We start from the raw sequence: 26366 nt of genomic DNA, 5'->3' as shown, positions 1-26366 counted from the left end.
CAGTCATGTGAAATCCATAGATTAGGGACTAATTCATTTATTTCAATTGACTGATTTCCTTATGTGAACTGTAACTCAGTCAAATCTTTGAAATTGTAGCATGTTGTGTTTATATTTTTGTTGAGTATAAATTGGAGGCAAAATGTCTGATCTACTGTAGAAGGAAATGTACATGTATCATCTGTTCTGTCATCCCACAACAGCTCTGCCTCATCATTGGTCAGAGCCACCATTATTGAGCCATTAGCCACGGATTCTAAGTTCAACAGTGATGCTGACTGACCCCACGGGTGATGGCATTTTGCACCTAGTCCAAGTGTGTGTGGTCAAATCTGTTCAGAGAAAAATAAAATAATACTACATTTGAGAGCAAAAATCAAATCAAATGTTATTGGTCACATACACATGTATGTTAATGCGAGTGTAGCGAAATGCTTGTGCTTCTAGTTCCAACAGTGCAGTAATACAGTACCTAACAAGTAATCTAACAATTCCCCAACAACTACCTAATACACACAAATCTAAAGGGGTGAATGAGAATATGTACATATAAGTATATGGATGAGCGATGGCTGAGCGGCATAGGCAAGGTGCAATACATGGTATAAAATACAGTATATGCATGTGAGTAATGTAAGATATGTAAACATTATTAAAGTGCCATTTTTCAAAGTGGCATTGTTTAAGTGACTAGTGTTCCATTTATTATAGTGGCCAGTGATTGGGTCTCAATGTAGGCAGCAGCCTCTCTGAGGTAGTTGCTGTTTAGTAGTCTAATGGCCATGGGATAGAAGCTGTTTTTCAGTCTCTCTGTCCCAGCTTTGATGCACCTGTACTGACCTTACCTTCTGGATCATAGCGGGGTGAACAGGCAGTGGCTCGGGCGGTTGTTGTCCTTGATGATCTTTCTGCCTTCCTTTGACATCGGGTGCTGTAGGTGTCATGGAGGGCACGTAGTTTGCCCCCGGTGATGCGTTGTGCAGACCGCACCACCCTCTGGAGAGCCTTGGGTTGCGTGCGTTGCAGTTGCCGTACCAGGCGGTGATATAGTCCGACAAGATATTCTCGATTGTGCATCTGTAAAAGTTTGTCAGGGTTTTGGGTGACAAGGCAAAATTCTTCCGCCCTGATGTTGAAGAGGCACTGTTGTGCCTTCTTCACCACACTGTCTGTGTGAGTGGACCATTTGAGACATGTGGACCATTGGAGACTTATATCTCCCTCACTAACTTCAAGCATAGCTATCTAAGCAGCTTACCGTTCGCTGCAGCTGTACACAGCCCATTCTACTTGCACATCATCATCTGCACATCTATAACTCCAGTGTTAATTTGCTAAATTGTAATTACTTCGCTACTATGCCCTATTTATTGCCTTACCTCCTCACGCCATATGCACACACTGTATATAGACTTTTTTTCTATTGTGTCGTTGACTGTACGTTTGTTTATTCCATGTGTAACTCTGTGTTGTTGTTTGTGTCTCACTACTTTGCTTTATCTTGGCCAGGCCACAGTTGTTAATGAGAACTTGTTGTCAACAGGCCTACCTGGTTAAATAAAGGTGAAATAAAATAAATTCAGTTTGTCTGTGATGTTTACGCCAAGGAACTTTAAATCCTTCCACCTCCACTGCTGTCCCTTCATGTGGACAAGGGGTTTCATGTTGTTTTGTTACATAACAAAAAAAAACACTCAAGGCATGACTTATGAATGTAGGTTCAGAGGAAAAGGGTAGTGAGGAGGGTCCACCAATGAGATGCCTCTGAGCAGGCATTACACAGACCAATAGTCGCAGTACGGAACAGGTAGAATGAAGGCGGGAAACCTAGAGGGAGTTGGAGAAACTGAATTAGTGGAAATTTCCACTTTCCTGGCAAGGCAGGAGTGTGGGTGGGGCTTGAGATGGAATAAGGTGGTGTTGTACAAACACAGGGCACATGGAGTCATTCCCTGTTCTCCTTACTTCGACTCTGCTACTGGGGTGGGCTGCCATTAACCTTTTTCTCTACCACAATCTCTCTATAGAGCTCACCTTATCTCTAGGCTGTTCTTTCTACCTGCCACAGATGTTTGCACTTGGGAAAGCAGGAGATAACACCAAGAATAGAGTACAATAAGAATTCTTAAAATAGCGCTCAGCAGGTTGGCCTATCGGGTTGAAGTAAAATGTGTTTTTTTCTCCACTTGCTCATCCATTCAGTACTTTTTCCTCTCTCCTTTACACTCTGTCCCTTTTCAGTCTCTTCACAAACTCCACTATTTTGGTACTAGCAGAAATAAAAGGTGGCATCCATTTTGCAAACCTTTCCTCCCGGTCCTTTTCATTTCAGTCCTCTCTCCTTTAATGCTAATTTGACAAAACGAGAGATTAAATCAATGATTACATGCTTCGATGTTCCTGTCACCTTAAAATGAGCCGGACACCTCCGGGTTGGGGCCAAGGGGCCACATTCCAGGAGGTAGCCGGCCATGTGGCTTTGTAAGTCCACAGTCTGTAAGGATACAGAGAATACATCATGCAAGACCAATTACAGTGGTGAAGGTACGATAGCAATCATAGGTGTTTTCATTGTTGCATGTACTTATGAAAGTGTACATGACCAACACCCCTGTTGGCACTGATAGCAAAGACTGAGCTCCCCTGCTGGCACATCCACTGTCTAGGAACTCTTCAGAGGTTCTGTACACTCTGTCACTGTGCAGCAGTCAACTTATATGTTGTCCTGCTTCTTTATTGGATCTGCCTGGAACCCCGAGAAAGCCATTCAGAGCGTGCAAGACACCACTGTTCAGAAGAATAGAGCCCAGTTAGCCACTGCCAATTCTTCTAATTATGGGGACCCTTGCCCCTCCTAATCCTGACCTCTGCTCTTTGATGCCCCCCGCTCTGCTCTCCCCTCAAGCACTGACATTCCATGGATCAGGTCTTTTGTCTCCCTGTTTGTCAGGTGTGATTGATTGTGAGTAACTCTGTCTTGTGTTTATTCAGATTTTTTGGGGGGGACAATCATGAGCAAAAAAAACTCTGACATTGAAAGTTCTTTGTTTTGTGATGGTGGTGGTGGTGGTGGAGGGGATGCCTGATGGCCAAACGACTCACTTTTGCCTGTCATTCTAAAACTAAAGATCAACTTCTTGAGCACAAAGACTCTATTCTCTCTGCCTGGCCCCGACAGTTATAGAGACTCTCTGTTGCACCGCATCCGTTCATAAGTCAAAATAATGTTCCATCATGGCTTTCTAAGTCGTGTAGCAACTGTGAGGAAAATACTCTTACTGTGTCAGAGGGTAAAATGGAACACTGCCCATGATTCTGAGACCTTCTCCTGCAAACCGTAAAGATGATAGATCACACAACCGTGAACAGCATACAGATGTAGGATATTTCTCTCACTCCCTCTTCACTTTTTGCTCAAACTCACTCTTTCTCAGTGAACTTCTCTACCTGTTTCAAGCAACCTACTACAAGGGACCAGCAGGGGGACATTTCTGGAAGAGGTCCAGTATCCATGGAAACAATTTGAGGTGGTAGGCATATGAAAGAGAGAGAGAGAAAAAAAATGACAGGAAATTATCTCACAAACACTCCCCTCTCTGATTGCCCCCATTTTCCAGTCACAGAGAATGAGTAATGCTTGGACTGACTGCTTTTTTTCGGGCAGTTAGACTGCTTCTCTTTTGGTTCCGGACTACGCAAAGACTGGGATCATTAGATTGCAGATGTCTGTTTCAGTGCTCTGTGGTCTCCACGTGGTCTTCATTTCCAAAATAAAAGGACTACCGTAACTGTAGGCCTTTATATACACTATGTCAGCCTTCATTGAGTGCATTTCCTTTGCTGTCGTCTATTGATTTAGTGCCATTAATGACCAGGAAATATTGGGAAGTATTTGATTAAACTATTAGTGTAAGTATTTACCAGTTCAAGTTTATTTTTATTTTTATGATGGACACAATAGTTGTCCTCTTCCCCACGAAAAAACAAGATTCCCAGACACAAACTCCCATGGACTGAGATAACCCACTATGACTCTGACACAGCCCTTTGATCTCGCCATGTAATTATAGCTGTTTTCCACCGGTTATAATTACATTTGAGTCAAATCTGGGATTAATGACTGAATGAGCTCTCTGAGGCTTCCTCAAATAAAGCTTCGGTATTTTGGTGAACATAATATAACCAAACCAGCCAGCCAGGGTATTACTCTTGAGGGTGCCCTGAAAATAAAGTCTGGGCCTTCATTTAACACTTGTTTTGATATTCTTCATATATAAAGGGTGCACATGCATGAGTCCCAATCATTTCAACCTGAGAGTAGAAATATCCAAGCTATGGATATGGAAGATGAGCAATATCAGCAAAAAAAAATGCAAATAATCTCATAAATTCTCTCTCTTGTCACTGTTCTATCCTTTTAAAGGTTGTCTCAGCCTAATGCCAAAGAAGGATATTCATATACATCAGTAAATGTTGGCCAGGTGGAGTCAAAAGCTCATGTAACAAAAACGCTCTCCATCTAGGACCTCCAAGAGGGCTTTGTTATCAATCTTGGTGATCTCTGACATCTCTAGTGAGCACCTGGAGAGAAGCAAATGAAAATATTCTGCCCAGTGGCCCCTACCGAGCTGCGACACAAGCTGTTACAGCACCATGTTCAGGTGATCCCCGTTTTTGGTGGCCTGTACATACTTCCTGAATCAGCCCGACTAACCGGTGTCTGTATGTAGCCTCGCTACTGTATATGGCCTCACTACTGTTATTTTTCACTGTCTTTTTACTGTAGTTTTTATTTCTTTACTTACCTATTGTTCACCTTATACCTTTTTTTGCACTGTTGGTTAGAGCCTGTAAGTAAGCATTTCACTGTACGGTCTACACCTGTTGTATTCGGCGTACGTGACAAATAAACTTTGATTTGATTTAATCACCTTGAGCTCAGTTAAGCGTGTTCAGTGGGATGGCTCTGGGCACGTGATATGCCATATGTCGCGCCCTGAGCTTTAAACCATGAGATGAGTGAGAAACGGAGCAGAAGGGCTCACCTTAAATTACCCAGGAGAGAGGAATCAGGTGTGATCTGTGATATGCAGTACCACTTTCTAATACTCTGGAGCAGGTGCTCACCCCACCCACTTAGTGGGGGACAAATGAAAAGTCTAATTTCATAATAGTAAGAATAATGAAAACGGTTCTTAATACCGTGATACTAATGACATACATGTATCATATCAGAGGCAAAACTGGAGTTATCGTATTTGAGCATTGATTGTATTGTCTGGGTCTGGGTAGAGGAGATTGACAAGATAATATTCCACAGTGAGTGAGTCTGCATTATACTGGAACAGATGCTCAGTGTAGCTCCATTTGCAATACAATAGCCCCCACACAACAAGCTAAACGAAACGGTGGCCATAAACAAAAGACTCCAAAGTGGCTTGGCGTGGTGTGTGTGTGGTGCCTGCATCTGTGTGTAAGCGCGCGTGTGTGTGTGCATTTGAGTGCGCGTGCAAATACACAGGCATACAGAAAACTACAACATGTGATGGTCCTGCCCCAACCTTAGACCAAATGATGACTGTGTGAGGGCTCACCAATGCCACACTCAATTATCTAATTATATTTATAAAAGCATCCAGGTGTTATAAGGAATCAACTTTAAACGTACAGTGGGGCAAAAAAGTATTTAGTCAGCCACCAATTGTGCAAGTTCTCCCACTTAAAAAGATGAGAGAGGCCTGTAATTTTCTTCATATGTACACTTCAACTATGACAGACAAAATTAGAAAAAAAATCCAGAAAATCACATTGTAGGATTTTTTATGAATTTATTTGCAAATTATGGTGGAAAATAAGTATTTGGTCACCTACAAATAAGCAAGATTTCTGGCTCTCACAGACCTGTAACTTCTTCTTTAAGAGGCTCCTCTGTCCTCCACTCGTTACCTGTATTAATGGCATCTGTTTGAACTTGTTATCAGTATAAAAGACACCTGTCCACAACCTCAAACAGTCACACTCCAAACTCCACTATGGCCAAGACCAAAGAGCTGTCAAAGGACACCAGAAACAAAATTGTAGACCTGCACCAGGCTGGGAAGACTGAATCTGCAATAGGTAAGCAGCTTGGTTTGAAGAAATCAACTGTGGGAGTAATTATTAGGAAATGGAAAGCATACAAGACCACTGATAATCTCCCTCGATCTGGGGCTCCACGCAAGATCTCACCCCGTGGGGTCAAAATGATCACAAGAACGGTGAGCAAATATCCCAGAACCACAGTGAGGGGGACCTAGTGAATGACCTGCAGAGAGCTGGGACCAAAGTAACAAAGCCTACCATCAGTAACACACTACGCCGCCAGGGACTTAAATCCTGCAGTGCCAGACGTGTCCCCCTGCTTAAGCCAGTACATGTCCAGGCCCGTCTGAAGTTTGCTAGAGAGCATTTGGATGATCCAGAAGAAGATTGGGAGAATGTCATATGGTCAGATGAAACCAAAATATAACTTTTTGGTAAAAACTCAACTCGTCGTGTTTGGAGGACAAAGAATGCTGAGTTGCATCCAAAGAACACCACACCTACTGTGAAGCATGGGGGTGGAAACATCATGCTTTGGGGCTGTTTTTCTGCAAAGGGACCAGGACGACTGATCCGTGTAAAGGAAAGAATGAATGGGGCCATGTATGGTGAGATTTTGAGTGAAAACCTCCTTCCATCAGCAAGGGCATTGAAGATGAAACGTGGCTGGGTCTTTCAGCATGACAATGATCCCAAACACACCGCCCAGGCAACGAAGGAGTGGCTTCGTAAGAAGCATTTCAAGGTCCTGGAGTGGCCTAGCCAGTCTCCAGATCTCAACCCTAGAGAAAATCTTTGGAGGGAGTTGAAAGTCCGTGTTGCCCAGCAACAGCCCCAAAACATCACTGCTCTAGAGGAGATCTGCATGGAGGAATGGGCAAAAATACCAGCAACAGTGTGTGAAAACCTTGTGAAGACTTACAGAAAACGTTTGACCTCTGTCATTGCCAACAAAGGGTATATAGCAAAGTATTGAGATAAACTTTTGTTATTGACCAAATACTTATTTTCCACCATAATTTGCAAATAAATTCATAAAAAATCCTACAATGTGATTTTCTGGATGTTTTTTCTCATTTTGTCTGTCATAGTTGAAGTGTACCTATGATGAAAATTACAGGCCTCTCTCATCTTTTTAAGAGGGGGAACTTGCACAATTGGTGGCTGACTAAATACTTTTTTGCCCCACTGTATGTACAGTATGAACCACAAAACGATGAGAGACATACTGTACAATCTTGGCCATGGGACACAATCTATGTTGGACATGACATCAAATCTGTGAAGGAAACATTTAGGGCTACTTTTTTTGAAGGACTTCCGAGGCTTTGGTAGCGTTAAGTGAGAGAAGTGGCCAACGGTCCATACAAGTGCAGTAATCCAATGTGCAGAGCAAAGTTTCTCCAGATTCACAAAAAAAGGAGACCACCCTACTCTCCTCCCCTCACACCCCATTCTCCTTCCTGCCGTCATTGTCTGTCAGACTCAAATCAGACGGCCACACCTTAATTGCTGACCCTACGACCAAAGCCATTGTACTGCATGTGGACTTTCCTGCCATAGAATACGTGGCCCCAAACAGACCAATGATTTCTGACCAGCCCTCAGCCTGTAGTCCATTGCGTTATGTTTCATAAAAATACTGAACACGGATAAAGCATTGGTGGGACACAGAATCAGAAGTTTTATGAAACATGTTTCGAAACAACTCAGAAAAGAACTCATAGGCCTAGTTGATCCCATGATTCCCATCATTCATAGATGACCAGCATCTATGAACATTTGAACATCTTGGCCATGTTCTGTTATAATCTCCACCTGGCACAGCCAGAAGAGGACTGGTCACCCCTCATAGCCTGGTTCCTTTCTAGGTTTCTTCCTAGTTTCTGGCCTTTCTAGTGAGTCTTTCCTAGCCACCGTGCTTCTACACCTGCATTGCTTGCTGTTTGGGGTTTTAGGCTGGGTTCATGTACAGCACATTGAGATATCAGCTGATGTAAGAAGGGCTTTCTAAATGCATTTGACTAGACATACTGCTTGTTTCCCAATTATTACTCTGGCCCAAGAATTGCAATGGTTAACATTCACATGGATCACCATTCGTGCTTTACAGTTCAGATATTTCATATTACACAGACAGTCACAGACACAGCGAATAAGTGTAGGTAGCTTACTGGCTTGCTTGTAATAGGCTTATGTAGGCTAGCTATTGTATTCAAATACAAAAGCCTCCTTCTCATTTTTTTCATACGAGGCACTGTGTTCCTGACCTTCATGTTTAAAATAGAGAAGTCTAACCGAGGCAAGAGGTGTGGTTTAGTTAGTAAATGGTTTCACATCATATCATCTTTGTGCTGTAATTTGATACTTAGGCACTGAAGACAAAGGGATAAGAGTCTCTACCAGGGCTTTACACATGCTTCTAGATGGACGAAATCAAGGACAACTTGTTTTGAATACAAATATGTCAAAATCAAGACAAGAAAGAACTACAATTGGCAACAGCATTAATGATAAAAAATATTGTTGTTTTTGAATGTAGGGAATGCTTGCAGTCACACAAAGGAACTGCATTCATCAACGCACACTTCAAGCACGTTCTTAGAATAGGCTATTGCTTACATTAAACACCATTAAAATGTCAAATGTTATTCATGAGAGAAAATAACAATGTTAATATCCCTAAAATACTTTCAATTTAAATAATTTAATGTTATCACATGAACACTTTCTTTATGCTTTACATCAGAGTGCACGCTTTACATTTTCAACCAATTAGGAGAAGGACAGCTGGGAGGAGCTTGATAATCGGGCTCAAATTCCGAAGATTGACAACAATCTGTCCAATAAGAACCGCTTAAACGTGTTTGTTACTTTAGATTGTCCAATTACGTTTTAGATCGACCGTCTCCATTCTAACTAATGGACTACAGTTGAGCCTAACAGATGTCGCTGGTGTTCATAACTCTCTCCTCAGCGTGTCATTGAAACAGGCTTATATCACTGCCATAAACATCAAACAAAGTATTTATTTCGGAAGCATATTATACCCTTAAATCAAACTAGCTATGGCTGATACCGCAGTAGAGACGACCACAACCACCGAGATTTCAGCAAAGGTGAGTGATTAATTTGACTAGCTAACAACTTTACTCTTCAGCTAAGCCTGCATGAACACCAGCTAGCTAACTTGAGCTGCAATAGCAAGCTACAGTAGCCAGCCGTGTAATAATAACCAAGTAGCTAGCTAACATTAATGTTAGTCACTGTCAATGGCTGAAACATAGTATGTATTTCTCAAACATTTAGTTAGCTATTTAACCTGTTCAATAACTTCGCTAGCTCCATTAGTAGTACTACATTGATTACTGCGTTGTTTTGATTTTGCAAGAAAGGACTTTCACTGTACTTCAGCACGTGACATTTAACTTAAACTATTGGCGACTTGGCCTGTGACTAACTTTCCTAACCAGCTAGTTTTATCGTTACATTTGCAATGTGGCTACCTTAGCAAGTTTAAGTTATTACTAGTTAGTAAACGTTAGCTAAAAAGCACCTCAAATTGAATGCGCTCGAGCTACACTGTTGCGCGATGGCGGGAAGGGATAACGTTAATCTTTCACAGTGCGAGAGGAGTATGCACGCTTATCTTTCTCGTAGGGAACAGCGATGCTAGTTCCCGATGCCTTCCGTTGTGTGCACTTTGGCAGTGGTCGGGCATGCGCCGCTAGTAAATACTGGAGATATGTAGAAAGGTTACTACAATTTTAAACATCCGAATTAAAGATGGCGACGAGTATATGGCCACATCGTGGTGGACATGCTTCAGTTGTGTCAGTGAGACAACCAAGAATAACATATTTTTAGGAGCTTAAAGAGAAGAAAGAGGTTGCCGAGGAGGTGATGGTGGAGAAGAAGGAGAACGGCAGTGGGGACGCACCTGGCAATGAAACAGTGAGTTGATGCCGAAGTTCATTTCCTTGGGAGCCTCATGGCCTTTTGTCTTGGCGCCATCATCATACAGGTGTCTCCAGACTCAGCCCCAACTACCCCACCCCCACTCACTACTCTTTGTTTATTTTGTGAAATGGCACAAATGTTTCTTAAGGCATGTGTTGGACCTCATTGCATTCCCTTTCCTTATTCTCAGGGGGAATTAAGTATAAACTGCAACATGTGCCCTGTTTTAACTCTGAAGCGTGTTGGCTGTAACTCTTGGGTTAACTTTTGCAGAATACTTTTCTGAAAGAAATTCCTTATCACTCATGCATACAATTAACCCACATTTATGTGAAATATTAAAGTTTGTCATTCTTTGATTCCTTCCCTCTAGCACACAAATGGTGCAGAGGAGACAAATGGTGCAAAGGAGAAGACAAATGGTGCAATTCATTCTGAAGTAACTCCAGAGGTTGAAGAGGATGGTAAATTCATGTCCCTCTTTGGACTAACAGCTGGATATTTTTTTAAAGTTTAATGGTTATTTGATACATGTGAGGTGCTTGAAGCCCATGTTTTTACTTCATATATGCATGATTGCAGGAGAGGGAGAGGATGCAGAAGAAGATGCAGAAGAAGCTGCTGATGAGGAGGTTGACCACCCTGTGAAGCGCCCAGCTGAGGAGGAGGTACAGTTTTGTCCGATTTTAAAACCGTCAATATACAATAGTCTCACAGTAAAAGTTGAGCCATCTTTATTACTGTTTTATATCTGGCCACTAAGTTCTCTCCTCACTTAAAAAAATGTTTGTTTGCCCTCAGGAACAAGGGGAAACAAAAAAACAGAAAACAGAAAACGATGACTCAAAGGAAGCTGAAGTGGAGGCCTAGAACACTCCGTCTGTACTCTTCCGCAGCTCTGTCTACATGACGTTGTCAACTTTACCTTGTAGAGCTTGTGCTTTATGTATGTTTTACAGATTTTGTTTGCCCCCAAGATATTACATTGCACTGGAGTCCTTAAACATAGTGGCCTCCTCCCTTTTTTTATAAGATGTTATTTATTGGTTTCTTACGCAAAAAAAACTTGTGCAAATAGGATCCATGCTGTTTTATCAGTATGTTAGTTTGTTGTTGTTACTGCTGACCAGTTGATTCAGGCAGGCAGCTGCACCCTTCTCCACATTTTCAAGGTGACCTCAGACTCACTAAAGACCAAAGATAAGTTTTAAGCAGGGGCTAATGGACTATTGTTAGCATTATTAGTTCAGGCTTTTTTAATACCTTTTGTTTAGTGCTGCTGCTAGTAGTTAATCCTTTGTCTGACTGATCTGTTAACACAACAATGGCACAAATAAAAGAACACCTCCGTGATCAAAGATGGCTTGATCCTGTTTAGGGGTCTGGCTTCTGCAATGTTAATTACCCCCTGTTAATTCTTAAGGCGTTGGTCATATGTTTTGTATGCATTTTAAAACAAGTTTGTACCCAAGATACTGTTTTTCTGTTTTATTTTCAGTTATTTTTTTGTCTGGTTGACTCAAATTGTCTATAATGGTCTATATCAGAACAACATTCCCAACCTAGTGTTCTTTCTCTTCTAGTGCAGTTATATTTCATGATTGCTATTTGGTTGCTTCGGCCACTGCTTTGTATATTCTGGTTGTTGATGATTAAATAAGTCAGTCTTGTCTTTTTAACCATGGTGTTTTGTTTTTGCATACGCTGTAGTTAAATGTGCTGGATATTTACCTGTTTAAAGGGCAATTCTGCCACTTTTCAACCTCTTATTCTTGATCTCCAGTGCCATACTAGTGTCTACATATCTGTAAACGGTACTTTTCCATGGTCTGCGGTTAAGATCCTAAAAAGCGCTTCTCTGTGACATCACAGGGTAGATTTCAAAGTAAAAAATGTAAATGTCAAACCCTGCCACGAGTTTCTAGCCATAGAGAGGATATTTTCTTGCTCTCAGGGTTTTAAAAATCATTGCTTTAACTTGATATCATCGGGTTGAATTTTGTAACTTTTTTCCTACAAAACAGAAATGCGCTGTTAAACACATGTAGACACTGGTATTGTGCTGGAGATAATGAAAATGAGGTTAGTGGTGGAATTGCCATGTAAGATGCTTTACACTGTTAACACCAAATTACAATTGTGCCTAACACTAGTGTTAACAATTAAATAAGGGATGCTTTCAGTTAAAACAGTTCTAGCCATGTAAAGTATCTGATGTCAGTTGACTTAAGGCATAAGACGGAATATGGATGGGAGTAATTCCCAAGATGATTTTGTAACTGGGAAAGGGGTGATTCTTGTCATCTGGATTTTGGCTTTTTTTTCTCCATAGAACTACACTACACGTCAATCAATTGAAGTCCTGACGTGTTGCAGTTTAGACCCATCTAGTGGTGTAAACTGGTACTGTAGGTCCATTCAGGGTAGAATTGATTTTTGAGAATCGTTTTTATTTGATAGAACCCCCATGTGGATAGAGGTTTTCTGATAATGACCAGTTATGAAGATTACATAGCTGTAATCTAATACCAATATTTTACAAAAGGAAATTAAGCCTAAAGTACACATGCATAATTATCTGCATAGAGGAGACCTAAAATGTGTGAAGTTCTATGATAGTGAGCTTAATAAAAAAGGACAATAGCCCAAAAAGTAAAAATTATCATTTTAATTGAACTCAACCCTAAAGTAGCTGTTACAGTAATACAGTTAATATTGGAATTAAGGATGAAGAACATCAGAAAACACTTTATTGTAAAATACTAGAAATGTTGTGTTGAATTGAAGCAAGTTGCAACAGCATGATGATCCATACAGTTGCTGTTTTCTCAAAAGAAACCAGTCAGAAACATGACATCATCATGGCACGTGTCCAGTCTGTTATGGAGGCTTTAGTGGTAGACCCTGATCAACATTCCGCTGAGGCATCAGCTCTAGATGACTCATGACAGTGGGGTGTTTCACGGTGGTGGGCATTTTAGTGAAACTTAAAATGAAGCTGAACGCAGGCATGAGTTATTGATAACAATTCATTTTTTTAAAATGCCCGGAAACAGTCTCTGTGTCAACTAAGTGATGTTCAAGGTAAGCAATGCCGAGCAAGTTTTTTTTAGCCTGTCATAGATTTTCTCAATTGAAAAGTAACTATGATTTTACCAATGTTTTATAATTGGCTGATTACATGAAATGTTATTTGAGCTGTTTATAATCAAATGAATTGAGTGAATAAATGCAGCAGCGTGTGATGAGACTGGATAACTAACCCAAATGTGAGAGGGTCACCAGTGAGCCAGTTTGGGTCGTGTGGTGAAACAAGCCTAAACCTTAACTAAAGCATGCACCTTAGCGGTGAAAATAAGCACTTGCTGTTGGCAAATATGAACCCAAAAGTCTTCCCTCTCAAAGTTGTCCAGCGCCATCTTAAGCATAGTTCACATGCATCTTCCTGAATTCTTTCTCGCCACCAAAACAACAGAATTGTTGTTCTTCTTTTTTGTTCGGTTTCCGATGGAATGCCGAATCACACCCCAGTTTCAACTTCTCTTCCTGGTAATGACAAGAATCACTGTCATTACAACAGTCACGCCAGGAGCAAGGTGACAGGACAGAGTGATGTCCATGGCTTAGTAAAGGGTCCATCTCTGTGTGTATGTTTGTAAACGCATTAGTGAGTGTCAAGTCAAAATGGTAATAAATAATGACCATAATAATCTGAGTGCCTTGTGTGAAAGATGTAAAACCTCAGAGGCACAGTTTGGCTCTTTATTGTTCACATAGTACAAACTACATTGAGTGAGGGTGGTCCTATGGCTTGCATGTGTGTGTAAATGTACTGTAGATATGCTACTGTGCTTACATGAATTCAGGGCTTCAAGCAAAAGGTCATTGGTGACACATTCAGACAGTCCCTAAGCCTGCCTACAGTGGGATGATAGTGTGCTGACAGAGAAACAGGCAGGTAGACATTCCCTCGGACATCAGACCAAAACAGAAGATGCAGGGCATTGAGACTACAGCGCATGCATATATTAGGCGAGGCCAAAACAATTAACCCCTTCAAAGATTGTTTACATTTTTTCCTGATGTCCTGGGGAATAGGAGCCGTAGGGCCGTAATTATTTAGGCACGCACAAAATTAACATAAGTGCCGCTTTTTAGTGGAAATTATGGGAGAGAAATACATGGACACACTATAACACACTGACACCGCAGAACGGTGGCCTCTGTCAGTCTAAGCTCTAAGAGGAGCTATACTAAGTAGTGCGAGAGAGTACAGTACTGTATGTGCTTTGCAGAGAGACACAGAGTGTAGGCTATACGCGGTGTGCGTTGTGATAGAAGGCTGCAGTGTGATAGTGTGTAGTGCAGTGTGAGACAAGGGGGGGTCTAAATGTGCACCAGTAGTGGCTGGGCCTCACTTTCGGAAGGCTCACCCTCAGGGGGGGGCAGGTGGTACACCACGCAGAGGGAGGAGTACAGACAGCCCACGAATGACATCGCGCTAGAAAAGTACATCACTCCCTGGGCCCCGCCCACCAGCGAGGTCAGAGGTCCCATCGCCACGGAGACTATGATCTGAGCTAGGAAGTACTGGCAGCTGAGCAGAGAGATGTCCACCCCCATCCCTCTCCTGGTCCCTTCCTCTGACGAGCCACAGAACTACACAAACGGAGAGAGATGGCACATGTATGATTGATACTGTGAACACTTTTACAACAAACACATTTTTACAAATAAATCTATAAAGACAGTACTGTGCTATATCAAAACACTTGACCAATACTGTATAAAATACTTTCACAAAACCCCAATTCAGAACATTATATAATATGTTCACATTTATGTGTTGTATTCAGTGTATACCCATTCATATTCACTAACCTGTGGGCTCTGGTAGTATTCACACAGCAGAGAGTAAGGCAGTGTGCACAGAGAGGAGAAGAGCACCCCGTAGGTGACACAGAGCGACAGCACCACATAGAGGTTGGTGGAGAGTGTAGCAAGGCCCGTGCCAAGGCCAAACGCCAGGTAGGCAAAGAAATAGAGAGAGCGGAGGGAAAAACGCTCCTCCAGCTTCTCCAGTATGGCTATGAATAGAAACAAGAGGAGAGGAAGATAACAGAAGGGGAAAGCCTGTAAAACAACTATATCTGATAAAGAATCTAAATGATGGCTGTTGTGTGTGTTCTATTTCTGTGTTTTTGTGAGTGTGTGGAATGTTGAGTGGATTTACACTTGCTACCAGACTGAATAATCTGTTGAACATGCTCAACAGTGACGATGCGGCAGTTAGCCAGAGCCTCCCTCCTTCGTCAGTCCATAAGGTCCCACTGGCCACGGACAGTGGCCTCGGACAGTTAGTATCACTGATATTTGGCAGTCTCTGCAATGTATATAGGCTCACAGTACTTGGCCTCCATTTTGCAGGCCTGCCTAAGACTTAAGCAAAGTAACTGGCTAGGTATGGTTCTTTTTCAGCTGTAATAGGCAGCGTAGCTGTTTGGAGAACAGGGTGTTTTCTGTTTCCTTAAGTGTCCATGCATACAAAGACCTTTGAAATGTTTGAATCCTTCTTGAAAGTAATGTGATTTGTGGATTCAAATAAAGTATTTAAAAATGTGTGTTTTTCTTTTTTTGTTTATGAGTGTACTGGTGTGTGTGTGTGTGTGTAGGACTCACCTGAGTAAAAGGCAGCACTGAATGCATAGATGCACATGCCCCAGCAGCCCATGCTGACCCCAGCATTGTAGCGTTGGTAGGCCTCAGAGTCATGGGGTGCTCTGGGGTCTCCCTCAAACACTACCTCCCCCATGAAGTCAGTGTAGAACAGCAGCATGCCCTCAAAGGACAGCCAACCTATAGGATCAAGACAGGGTGGCAGATGGCTCATGTTTACATAGACATACTCACACAGCTTCCACTGGAGTACAGATAGGTTAAAATCATCAGTGATGATGTCACCGCAACCTTAGTGGGCGTACAGACAATAAAACACAAGGACATGAGTGACAAGACTCACCCAAGAAATGGTTAGTGCATAGGCTGCGCAGTGACGGAGGCATCCTGTAGATGGCGATACACAGTAGCCTCATTGACATCTGTGAATCTGCTGTCTCCACATTTTCACTCAGGTCACTCTCATAGCGCACCCCATTCAGCAGAATGTTTGCCACCTTTATTACAGGAGGAAGAAGAATCAGAAACATTAATTATCTCAACATGATGATTTGTTAAACTAATCAGAGGAATTAAACTCCAGGCTGACCTGCTGACTGAAGGTCACGGTTCTTCTGCGGCCATTTTCCAGCCCTTCACTCTGGATCACCATTGGCTCCTCCACAAGTGCAAGGCTCTGAGGGCGCTTAAGTATACCAGCGGACGAACCTCGATGGGACCCTGCCTCCATCTGAGCCTCCCCGGCCTGAGCCCCGGCCTGGGATCCTGCCCCAGCCAGGGCCGCTGTCCCAGCCACGGTTAGTGCTCTAGCCTGGGCTACTGCTCCAGACTGTGACCCAGTTCCAGGTTGAGATCCCTGGGGAGGTGGGGTGTCCCCTGGAGGCAGTGGTCGGGCTGCAGTGTCCTGGTCAAGGGGCTGTGGGGATGGCTGTCCGGTGTAGCAGTCGATGAGCACACTGTCTATATAAGAGGTTCCCAGGGATGAGGCGAACTCATTGATGCCAGTGAGAGAGTTATCCCGACTGATAAAGCTGCCATATTTAGGAGTAAGGGGGCTGAGGGGGGAGATGGGGCTGGTGAGGCCGGCACAGAGGCGTGCATTGGCACTACAGGAGTGTGCCATGGGGTTAGGGTTTGAGGGGCAGGGTTCAGAGAACTGGTAGCTATAAAGCCTCTCCTCTGCATCTTCCTCCTCCAATCCCAGGCTTGCCCCCGGAGGGACGGGGGGAGAGGGAGGCAGAGGGAGGATGGGGCTCTTTAGAGAGTTTTTAGAGTTCTTCTGAGGCTGCGTCTTTGGCAGGGGCCGCTCAGGGATGCTGTTGAGGGTCATGCACGTGGCAATGACTAATGTGACACTGGTGAACATGTAGATGACTCGAAGTTGACCTCCCATTGACCTCCCAAACTCAGTGTGGTCCCAGTTAATTCCACCCACGATGTACCCGAATCCACCACCCAGGCCTGCATAGAGTGTGTGGGACATAATCATCATAGAATATAATCATCATTATGCTATCACTATCACATCTTAGACTTATTTTATAGGTTATGTTTAACTCTACATTGTCAGAAGTGTTTTATATGTACATTTTACTGTCTCACCTACCAGTGGTGAGTGTTATAGCCAGCCAGTAGTGTATAGCGTTCCCTGACTGACCAGTAGTTAGTGCATATAGTGCTCTCTAACCTGCCAGCAGTGCGTGAATATTGAGGCCACGGTCCTGGTCCTCTGGCAGGCACACGTCCATCATGTAGGCGTGGCTGGGATTATCTGCCGAGTCCGCACAGAAGTCCATCAGAACCACTCCACAAATAGTTAGTATGATGCCCCACTTGTGATTGGTTGCTGTGTCTGCCACCGCAGCTCCAATATCTCGCCCATTCAGCACCATTGTCAAACCAAGCAGAGCTCCTACAAAGTTAAAACAGAGAACTCCACTTCAGGACTACAATATTAGTTAAAAACAGGAACAGAGTTTCACCAGAGGAGGGAGAGCCTTGCAAGACAGAATATTCCTTACCAATAGCTAAGGCTAAAATAAACGGTCTCCGACGGCCAAAGCGGGATGTACAACGATCACTCCAAGCTCCTAGGAGAGGCTGGACCAGGAATCCTAAAAACCATGAGGAGAAATTAGAAGGATTTAGTGGCACTCAAATGGGCAATGCTGATGGGAACAGCAATATAATCTAACTCTACTATTCAAAGCACAGTTATGCATTATCTTTATCTAATCAAACAGGACTTTCTGTATCTACTTCATCTCTCCCTGCCACTTCATTACCCAATATAGGACTGATGAACCACACCAGGCTGTAGAACTCTTCGGGCAGACCCATCTGTAGCAGGACAGGGGTGACATAGGCCGTCTCCATGGCGTAGCTGAACTCAATGCCAAACAGGACACAGCCGTTGAAGAGCAGCTCAGGGAAGGTGCGGCGAGGGGGCATCTCACTGAGGTCCAGCTGATCTAGGGGGCAGGGGGTGTTGGGCGGGGGGGGCGGGGACGGTCTGATAAGCTTCCGCCGCTTCGGGTGTCTCTGGAAGTTGTTGGCACGGTGACTCAGGAGGCGTGTGGTAGACGATGGGAAGCTGACAGTCTTGGGCATGGAGCTCCTCCAGAGGCCATCATTTGTGGCACCCAATGACCTCTCTGATGACCTCCCTCCTGGGCTGGCCAACAGGGGGTCACTGGCTGTGCCCATTCCTGGAGATGACATCACTCTGCTGGGCCCAGTTTACTCTGGACACACTAGGAGATTCTCATTCATAGATCAAAATGCAATCACATTAAAGTTCAAAAGGTAAATGTACCATTGTATGAGGAGAAAGACTTTACTGTAAGGAGGCATATCAATAACAGAATTGCAGTAATTACATCCATAAAGTATTAGTAGCTTTGGCAAGCTCCTTTTAGAGGACACTCAAGGTAACATCTGCTCATATGGCTAGTACTGTAAAACAGGAGAGGAATAGTAGACACCAAGGTAACCGGCGGTAAGGCCACTGCCAGCCTATGATGGCACTATACTCCTCATGGGCAAGACGCACTGCAACAAATGTGCATGTTGATGTGCACAAAACCCATGTGCTCTAGTACAGCAGTGTGGTATGCGGCATCGTCTCTCACCGTGGCTTTTTCAGTTTAGATTTTTCATGGGTGTATTTTGCCCATGTTACAAGCTAATCGGATGCGTAGGAGCTATAAAAAGCCATTGGCACAAATCGTCTCAAATAATACGTTTTAACATGCAAGGCTACACATTATTTATTTGTGAAACACACGTCCTTAAACATTAAACATGCTTGGCATGCGTCTACGGCTTGATAGGTCTGGTTTATCATCATTTATTTTCCAATTGTCATCGACGTTATGCTCGTTGACTTAAAAACATTTTTGTTCTCGAGTCAAGGTGAAGATTATACAATCGAATTAACACATGGTCTTAGACAGGGCAGAGCGTGCAAATTGAAACGTTAAAGAAATTACCTTATCACCGTTTCTCTGTCATTTATTTCAGTATTCTCTGTTGGTAAACAAGTCAATCATATTTATGATTTAGAATATTTACGTTGGATGAGAGAAATATGTTTGTTTTTTCCTTAGATGCAGTCATCTCCCTTCTTTATCCTCCGTCCCTTTTCCTTCTCCCTCTCTCTCCCTTCCCGTTCCTCACCCGTGACGTCACCACCACCCCTCCTGTTCCCTGCGCTTGGTTCTTGGTAGACCTGCAGCCTCAGCACCAATACATATGAAGTTAGCGTCATCCATATTTAAAGGCCCAGTGCAGTCAAAAACATGACTGTGTTATATATATATATATACATACTATGAGGTTGGAAGAATGGCACTGGAGGGGATGGATGCCGTTATGGCCTGCTAAGCAATTGTGCTATTTTGTGTGTTTTTTCGCGTTGTTTGTAGCTTATTTTGTACATCATGTTTATTGCTACCGTCTCTTATGACCAAAAATTGCTTCTGGATAGCAGAAGAGCGATTACTCACCTCGAACTGGACAAATATTTTTTCTTTAATGAGTCTGACCCAAAGGATATAATGTTGCTCCCGGACAAAGGCCAAATCCTCATCATTCGCATGAAGAAAATAAGTAAATACAGGGGCCTCAGGTCAGGGTGCCTTGTGAGAATTCGTCAGTGAGTGGGTAACCTGCTTCTACCATCATTCTATTGGCCAATGTGCAATCACTGGAGAATAAACTGGAGGAGCTCGGTTCGAGACTATCCTACCAACGGGACATTAAAAACTGTAATATCTTGTGTTTCACAGAGTGGTTGCTGAACGACAACACGGATAATATACAGTTGTCTGGTTTTTCCGTGCATCTGCAAGACAGAACAGCTACGCCCTGTAAGACAAGGTGTGGGGGTGTGTGTTTATTTGTCAATGACAACTGGTGCGCAATGTTTAATATTAAGGTAGTCTCGAGGTATTTCTTGCCTGAGGTAGAGTACCTCATGATAAGCTGTAGACCACACAATATACCAAGAGAGTTTTTATATTTTTCGTAGCTGTCTATTTACCTCCACAAACCAACGCTTGCACAAAGACCGCACTCAACAAGCTTTTAAGGCCATAAGCAAACAAGAAAATGCTCATCCAGAATAGTGCTCCTAGTGGCCGGGGACATTAATGCAGGGAAACTTAAATCCACTTTACCTCATTTCTACCAGCATGTCACATGTGCAACCAGAGGAGGAGAAAAATAAACAAAAAAGTCTAGATCACCTTAGATCAGATCACTCCACACACAGATGCGTACAACGCTATCCATCACCCACCATTTGGCAAATCTGACCATAATTCTATCCTCCTGATTCCTGCTTACAAGCAAAAACTAAAGCAGGTGACTCAGTGACACACTCAATACGGAAGCGGTTAGATGACGCGGATGCTATGCTACAGGACTGTTTTGCTAGCACAGACTGGAATATGTGCTGGGATTCATCCAACGGCATTGAGGAACAGTGGTGTAAAGTTCTTAAGTAAAAATACTTTAAAGTACTACTTAAGTCTGGGTTTTTTGGTATCTGTACTTTGCTATTTATATTTTTAGCAACTTTTACTAAACTACATTCCTAAAGAAATAATGCACTTTCTACTCCATACATTTTCCCTCACACCCAAAAGTACTCGTTACATTTTGATAGGAAAAATGGTCCAATTCACACACTTATCAAGAGAACATCCCTGGTCATTCCTACAGCCTCTGATCTGGCGGACTCACTAAACACAAATGCTTCGATTGTAAATTAGTGTTGGAGTGTTCCCCTGGATATCCCTCAATACAAATTGTGCTCTCTGGTTTGCTTAATATAAGGGGAGTTGAAATGATTTATACTTTTACTTTTGATACGTAAGTACATTTTAGCAATTCCATTTACTTTGATACTTAAGTATATTTAAAACCCAAATACATACTTTTACTCAAGTAATATTTTACTACTTTACTACTATTGCGTGACTTTTACTTGAGTCATTTTCTATTAAGGTATTGTTACTTTTACTCAAGTATGACTATTGAGTACTTTTTTCCACCACAGTTGGAGTATTTTATTTTATCTTTAATTAACTAGGCAGGTCAGTTAAGAACTAATTCTTATTTTCAATGACAGCCTAGGAACATTGTGTGAATTGCCTTGTTCAGGGGCAGAATGACAGATTTTTACCTTGTCAGCTCGGGGATTCGATCTTGCAACCTTTCAGTTACTAGTCCAACACTCTAACCACTAGGCTACCTGCCGCCCCTTGAGGACTATACCACCTCAGCTTCATCAATAAGTTCATTGATGACATCGTCCCCACAGTGACCATACGTACATATCCCAACCAGAAGTCATGGATCACAGGCAACACCAACACCGAGCTAAAGGCTAGAGCTGCCGCTTTCAAAGAGCGGGACACTAATCCGGACGCTTATAAGAAATCCTGCTATGCCCTCAGATGAACCATCAAACAGGCAAAGTGTCAATACAGGACTAACATTGAATCATACTATACTGACTCTGACACTCGTCGGATGTGGCAGAGCTCGCAAACTATTACGGACTACAAAGGAAAATCCAGCCACCTGCTGCCCAGTGATGAGAGTCTACCAGACGGGCTAATTACCTTTTATGCTCGAGTCGAGGCAAGCAACACTGAAGCATGCATGAGAGCACCAGCTGTTCCGGATGACTGTGAGATCACGCTGTCTGTAGCCGATGGGAGCAAGACCTTTAAAACAGGTCAACATTCACAAGGCTGCAGAGTCAGACAGATTAACAGGACGGGTACTCAGAGCATGCGCGGACCAATTGGCAAGTGTCTACACTGACATTTTCAACCTCTCCATGACCGAGTCTGTAATACCTACATGTTTCAAGCAGACCACCATAGTCCCTGTGCCCAAGAAAGCGACGGTAACCTGCCTAAATGATTACCGCCCCGTAGCACTCACGTCAGTAGCCATGAAGTGCTTTGAAAGGCTGGTCATGGCTCACAACAGCATCCTCCCGGACACCCTAGACCCACTCCAATTCGCATACCACCCCAACAGATGACACAATCTCAAATCGCACTACCCTATCCCACCTGGACAAAAGGAACACCTATGTGAGAATACTGTTCATTGACTACAGCTCAACGTTCAACACCATAATGCCCACAAAGCTCATCACTACAACAAGCCTGGGACTTAACACCTCCCTCTGCAACTGGATCCTGACGGACCACCCCCAGGTGGTAAGGATAGGAAACAACACATCTGCCACACTGATCCTCAACACGGGGGCCCCTCGAGGGTACGTGATTAATTCCCTCCTGTACTCCCTGTTCGCCCACAACTGCGTGGCCACGCACAACAACATTATTAAGTTTGCTGACGACAACGGTGGTAGGCCTGATCACCAACAACGATGAGACAGCCTATTGGGATGAGATCAGAGACCTGGCAGTGTGGTACAAGGACAACAACCTCTCAACGTGAGCAAGACAAATTAGATGATCGTGGACTACAGGAAAAGGAGGGCCCGAACAAGGCCCCTATTCACATCGACAGGGCTGTTGTGGAGCGGGTCAAGATTTTCAAGTTCCTTGGTGTCCACATCACCAACAAACTATCATGGTCCAAACACACCAAGACAGTTGTGAAGAGGGCACGACAACACCTTATCCCCCTCAGGAGACTGAAAAGATTTGGCATTGGTCCCCAGATCCTCAAAAAGTTCTACAGCTGCACCATCGAGAGTACCCTGACCAGTTACATAACCGCCTGGTATGGCAACTGCTCAGCGTCTGACCATAAGGAGCTACAGAGGGTAGTGCGTACGGCCCAGTACATCACTGGGGCCAAGCTTCCTGCCCTCCAGGACCTTTATACTAGGCGATGTCAGAGGAAGGCTCCAAAAATGGTCAAGGACTCCAGTCACCCAAGTCAGACTGTTCTCTCTGCTACTGCACGGCAAGCGGTACCAGAGCACCAAGTCTTGGTCCAAAAGGCTCCTTTAACAGTTTCTACCCCCAAGCCATGAGACTGCTGAACAATTAATCAAATGGCCACCTGGACCATTTGCATTGCCCCCCTCCACTTTGTTTTTATGCTGCTGCTACTTGCAGTTTATTATCTATACATAATACATAGCCACTTTACCCCTACCTACACTACCGTTCAAAGGTTTGGGGTCACTTAGAAATGTCCTTGTTTCTGAAAGAAAATAAACTATTTGTTTGTCCATTAAAATAACTTCAAATTGATCAGAAATACAGTGTAGACATTGTTAATGTTGTAAATGACTATTGTAGCTGGAAACGGCTGATTTTGAATGGAATATTTACATAGTTGCTGATAATGGGCCTCTGTATGCCTATCACTCCTGTGTTCCAATGGCACGCTGTGTTAACTAATCCAAGTTTATCATTTTAAAAAGGCTAATTGATCATTAGAAAACCCTTTTGCAATTGTGTTAGCACAGCTGAAAACTGTTGTCCTGATTAAAGAAGTAATAAAACTGACCTTCTTTAGACTAGTTGAGTATCTGGAGCGATTACAGGCTCAAAATGGCCAGAAACAAAGAACTTTCTTCTGAAACTCGTCACTCTATTCTTGTTCTGAGAAATTAAGGCTATTCCATGCGCGAAATTGCCAAGAATCTGAAGATCTCGTAGAACGCTGTGTACTTCTCCCTTCACAGAACAGCAAACTGTCACTAACCAGAATAGAAAGGTGTGGGAGGTCCCGGTGCACAACTGAGCAAGAGGACAAGTACATTAGAGTGTCTAGTTTGAGAAACAGATGCCTCACAAGTCCACAACTTGGTGTTTTGCTGGCCAGTCTAGTTCATAGTTCTGTCCTTCACGCTCATACCATTCCCCGACAGTCCTAGCAAAATTATTGCTTGAGAATTTGCTCTTTGCTGTGCTATTGTCGTTTCTTTTTTTGTGTAATATTTCAATTGAAAACAATAACAGTAAAAGGTACTTAACTGTTACCCAGAAATTATTTTATATTGAGATAAAAACAGCTGCATTGGACCTTTAAAATTATTGCCAACAATAACTAATAGTTAAAAGCAGTACCGATGTGTCGACCATTTACCATACAAATAAGCCTGGGCTCAGACTACCTAGACAAACATCTGCATTTGGTTTTTGTGGTGTCCAGACAGTTTTAGCCCAATACGCAATGGAGTTTCATAGAAATGCTCTCTGGTAGAAGTACAGTAGCCTAGTAGTTTTATTTTCATAAACCATAATGAGCAACATGAAAGCTGATGCCAATACTGTGTCTCCTCCTGTTAATCTTTGATCTCACCAACATTTCATAATAGAACACTTGCCACACCTTTGTTAACTTATGCAACTTGTAAACCCCAGCCCCTATCGAAGCACAAGGTCTGATAACACCAGGCTCAGAGAGTTTCTATCTACAAGCCATCAGACTGCTGAACACTTGAACTGGACTGACAACCTGCTTTGATTCTCAGCAAATTAGCACACATGCACTCAACTCACACCACCACCCACCAACACAGACATGCACTACATCCACTGCTACCAAACTCTTATTGAGTACCACAGTATGAGTCATAATACCCATAAAACCTAGCGGTAAAACCCAGAAATGGTTCCATTTTTTTTCCCACCGTTCATTTTTCCATAGGGGATTTTAGAACTACTGCATTTAAGGTCTGTGTTTCGTGTAGGCTTACTCTGGCTTGATGTTTTGATAACCGTGCAAATCTCTCTCGGGCAAGGACACTTTTAACAATACATTTCCCTGTAATTACCCCCCCCCCCCAAAAAAAAGTAATACTAATTAGCCGCTAATGTGGCTATCATACAGAACTACACATCCTGTCCCAAGCTTTGATGTAATCACTCAAGGTGCAGGGTGGGGGAAAAAACTCCATTTCTCCATGCAAACGCTCATCGACAAGCTTTAAGTAACCTAACAAGTAAATGATAGCCTTTTGTTTGTGTAAATAATTGATAGGGATACAGCTAGCTAAATATCGCCTGGTGGGCTAGCAAGTTAGGTACCTTGGTTGGCTAGTTGGCTACATTAGCTAATGTTGAACTGTATCTCACCATGGGGTAGGTGGACTTTCCCAATAGGCATATTCGATAGCATGTTAGCGCTAACGTTAAATATTCCTGCCCTGGTGGACTAGTTAGCATGTCACCATCCGTGGTGTCTGGGGGAAACTCTGACTACACGAATGATGAGCTAATGTAACTACCTAGCTAAACGTTACCTAAATATTCCTGCCCTGGTGGGCTAACATTAGCCAGCATGTTACCACATGGAAAAGTTTGACTACACGAAAGGTGAGCAAAAGTTAACTGGCTAGCTCACAAAGGACTTGTGGGCTCAATGTTTTCCCATTCAAAACAAATGCCTTTGTTCCAGGAGTGCATCTGTTGTACATGGCTAATATGTGTGAAGTCAGTTATGCATGTCAGCAGGGATGGAAATCAGGCTATTACTTTTCAGACTGGAATAGGAGACAATGTGCCAAATTAGCCTGACACAGCAGTGAAATTTTGCATTTCTAAACATTGCATGCCACAGATTTAGGACCTGAATGTTACCGGGGCTGGAGGAAATCGTAGTCTGCTGGCCAGTACATCTCAGGCTTTTTCAGAGGATCCCCTATTGCTGTTGGTCCTTCTCAGTGACCTCATGGTTAAGGGTTGTAACTTTCCTCTTTAGAATCAAAGTACAGCCATATACTGTAGCTAATTGCAATACTTACCCTAGACGGATCATTTTTCCATTCCAGCAGAAATGTCCCATCCACATAGTTGTCACGTCTACTCCCACTCCTCCTCGTTGTTGCCAGTTGTCTCATCATTGCGTACACCTGACACCATCGTTACCCGCACCTGCGCCTCATGACACTCACCTGGACTCTATCACCTTCCTGATTACCTCCCCTATATCAGACCAGCCTTTGTGATTGAACTTATGTTAACTACATTACTTCAGTTGGCTGCTTTGAGCGAAACCTCAAGTTAACATAATCTATTCTAGGAGCCTGTTTGTGTATGGTCTTTATTAATTGTTCACTTGTTTTTCAACCATGTCAGCTACAGGCAGGGATGACTGGGCCCTTCAGCAAGTGAAACAGGGGCTAAGAAATAATTGAA

General features: G+C 43.1%; 2 protein-coding genes across 14 annotated transcripts; one reads left to right on the top strand and one right to left on the bottom strand.

Moving 5' to 3' along the window:
* Window positions 1–9004: 9004 nt before the first annotated feature.
* Window positions 9005–11720, top strand: si:ch211-222l21.1 (prothymosin alpha). The gene is made up of 5 exons (XM_024426770.2): window positions 9005–9200; window positions 9949–10035; window positions 10415–10505; window positions 10624–10709; window positions 10843–11720. Exons 1-5 carry the CDS (start codon window positions 9150–9152, stop codon window positions 10909–10911), a joined length of 384 nt encoding a protein of 127 aa, XP_024282538.1. The 5' UTR covers window positions 9005–9149; the 3' UTR covers window positions 10912–11720.
* A 386-nt stretch (window positions 11721–12106) lies between these two features.
* On the bottom strand, window positions 12107–26098 carry slc45a1 (solute carrier family 45 member 1). 13 transcript variants are annotated; one of them, XM_024426767.2, is made up of 10 exons: window positions 25809–25962; window positions 18003–18470; window positions 17739–17831; window positions 17405–17629; window positions 16307–17178; window positions 16061–16214; window positions 15721–15897; window positions 14923–15128; window positions 14460–14700; window positions 12107–13587 (listed from the first exon to the last, which is right to left on the bottom strand). In XM_024426767.2, exons 2-10 carry the CDS (start codon window positions 18436–18438, stop codon window positions 13562–13564), a joined length of 2430 nt encoding a protein of 809 aa, XP_024282535.1. In that variant the 5' UTR covers window positions 18439–18470; window positions 25809–25962; the 3' UTR covers window positions 12107–13561. The 13 variants fall into 13 exon arrangements, 11 of the variants coding, with proteins under 11 accessions (XP_024282535.1, XP_024282536.1, XP_024282530.1 ...); XM_024426768.2 differs by having other exon boundaries at window positions 14475–14700; XR_006083722.1 differs by lacking the exon at window positions 14923–15128 and having other exon boundaries at window positions 25809–25964.
* Window positions 26099–26366: the final 268 nt, after the last annotated feature.

This window comes from Oncorhynchus tshawytscha, linkage group LG07 (genome assembly GCF_018296145.1).
Source record: "Oncorhynchus tshawytscha isolate Ot180627B linkage group LG07, Otsh_v2.0, whole genome shotgun sequence".
In the NCBI taxonomy this organism is placed as follows: Eukaryota; Metazoa; Chordata; class Actinopteri; order Salmoniformes; family Salmonidae; genus Oncorhynchus; species Oncorhynchus tshawytscha.
Note: the sequence above shows the minus strand (reverse complement) of the source record. Positions and strands in the feature narration are given on the sequence as shown.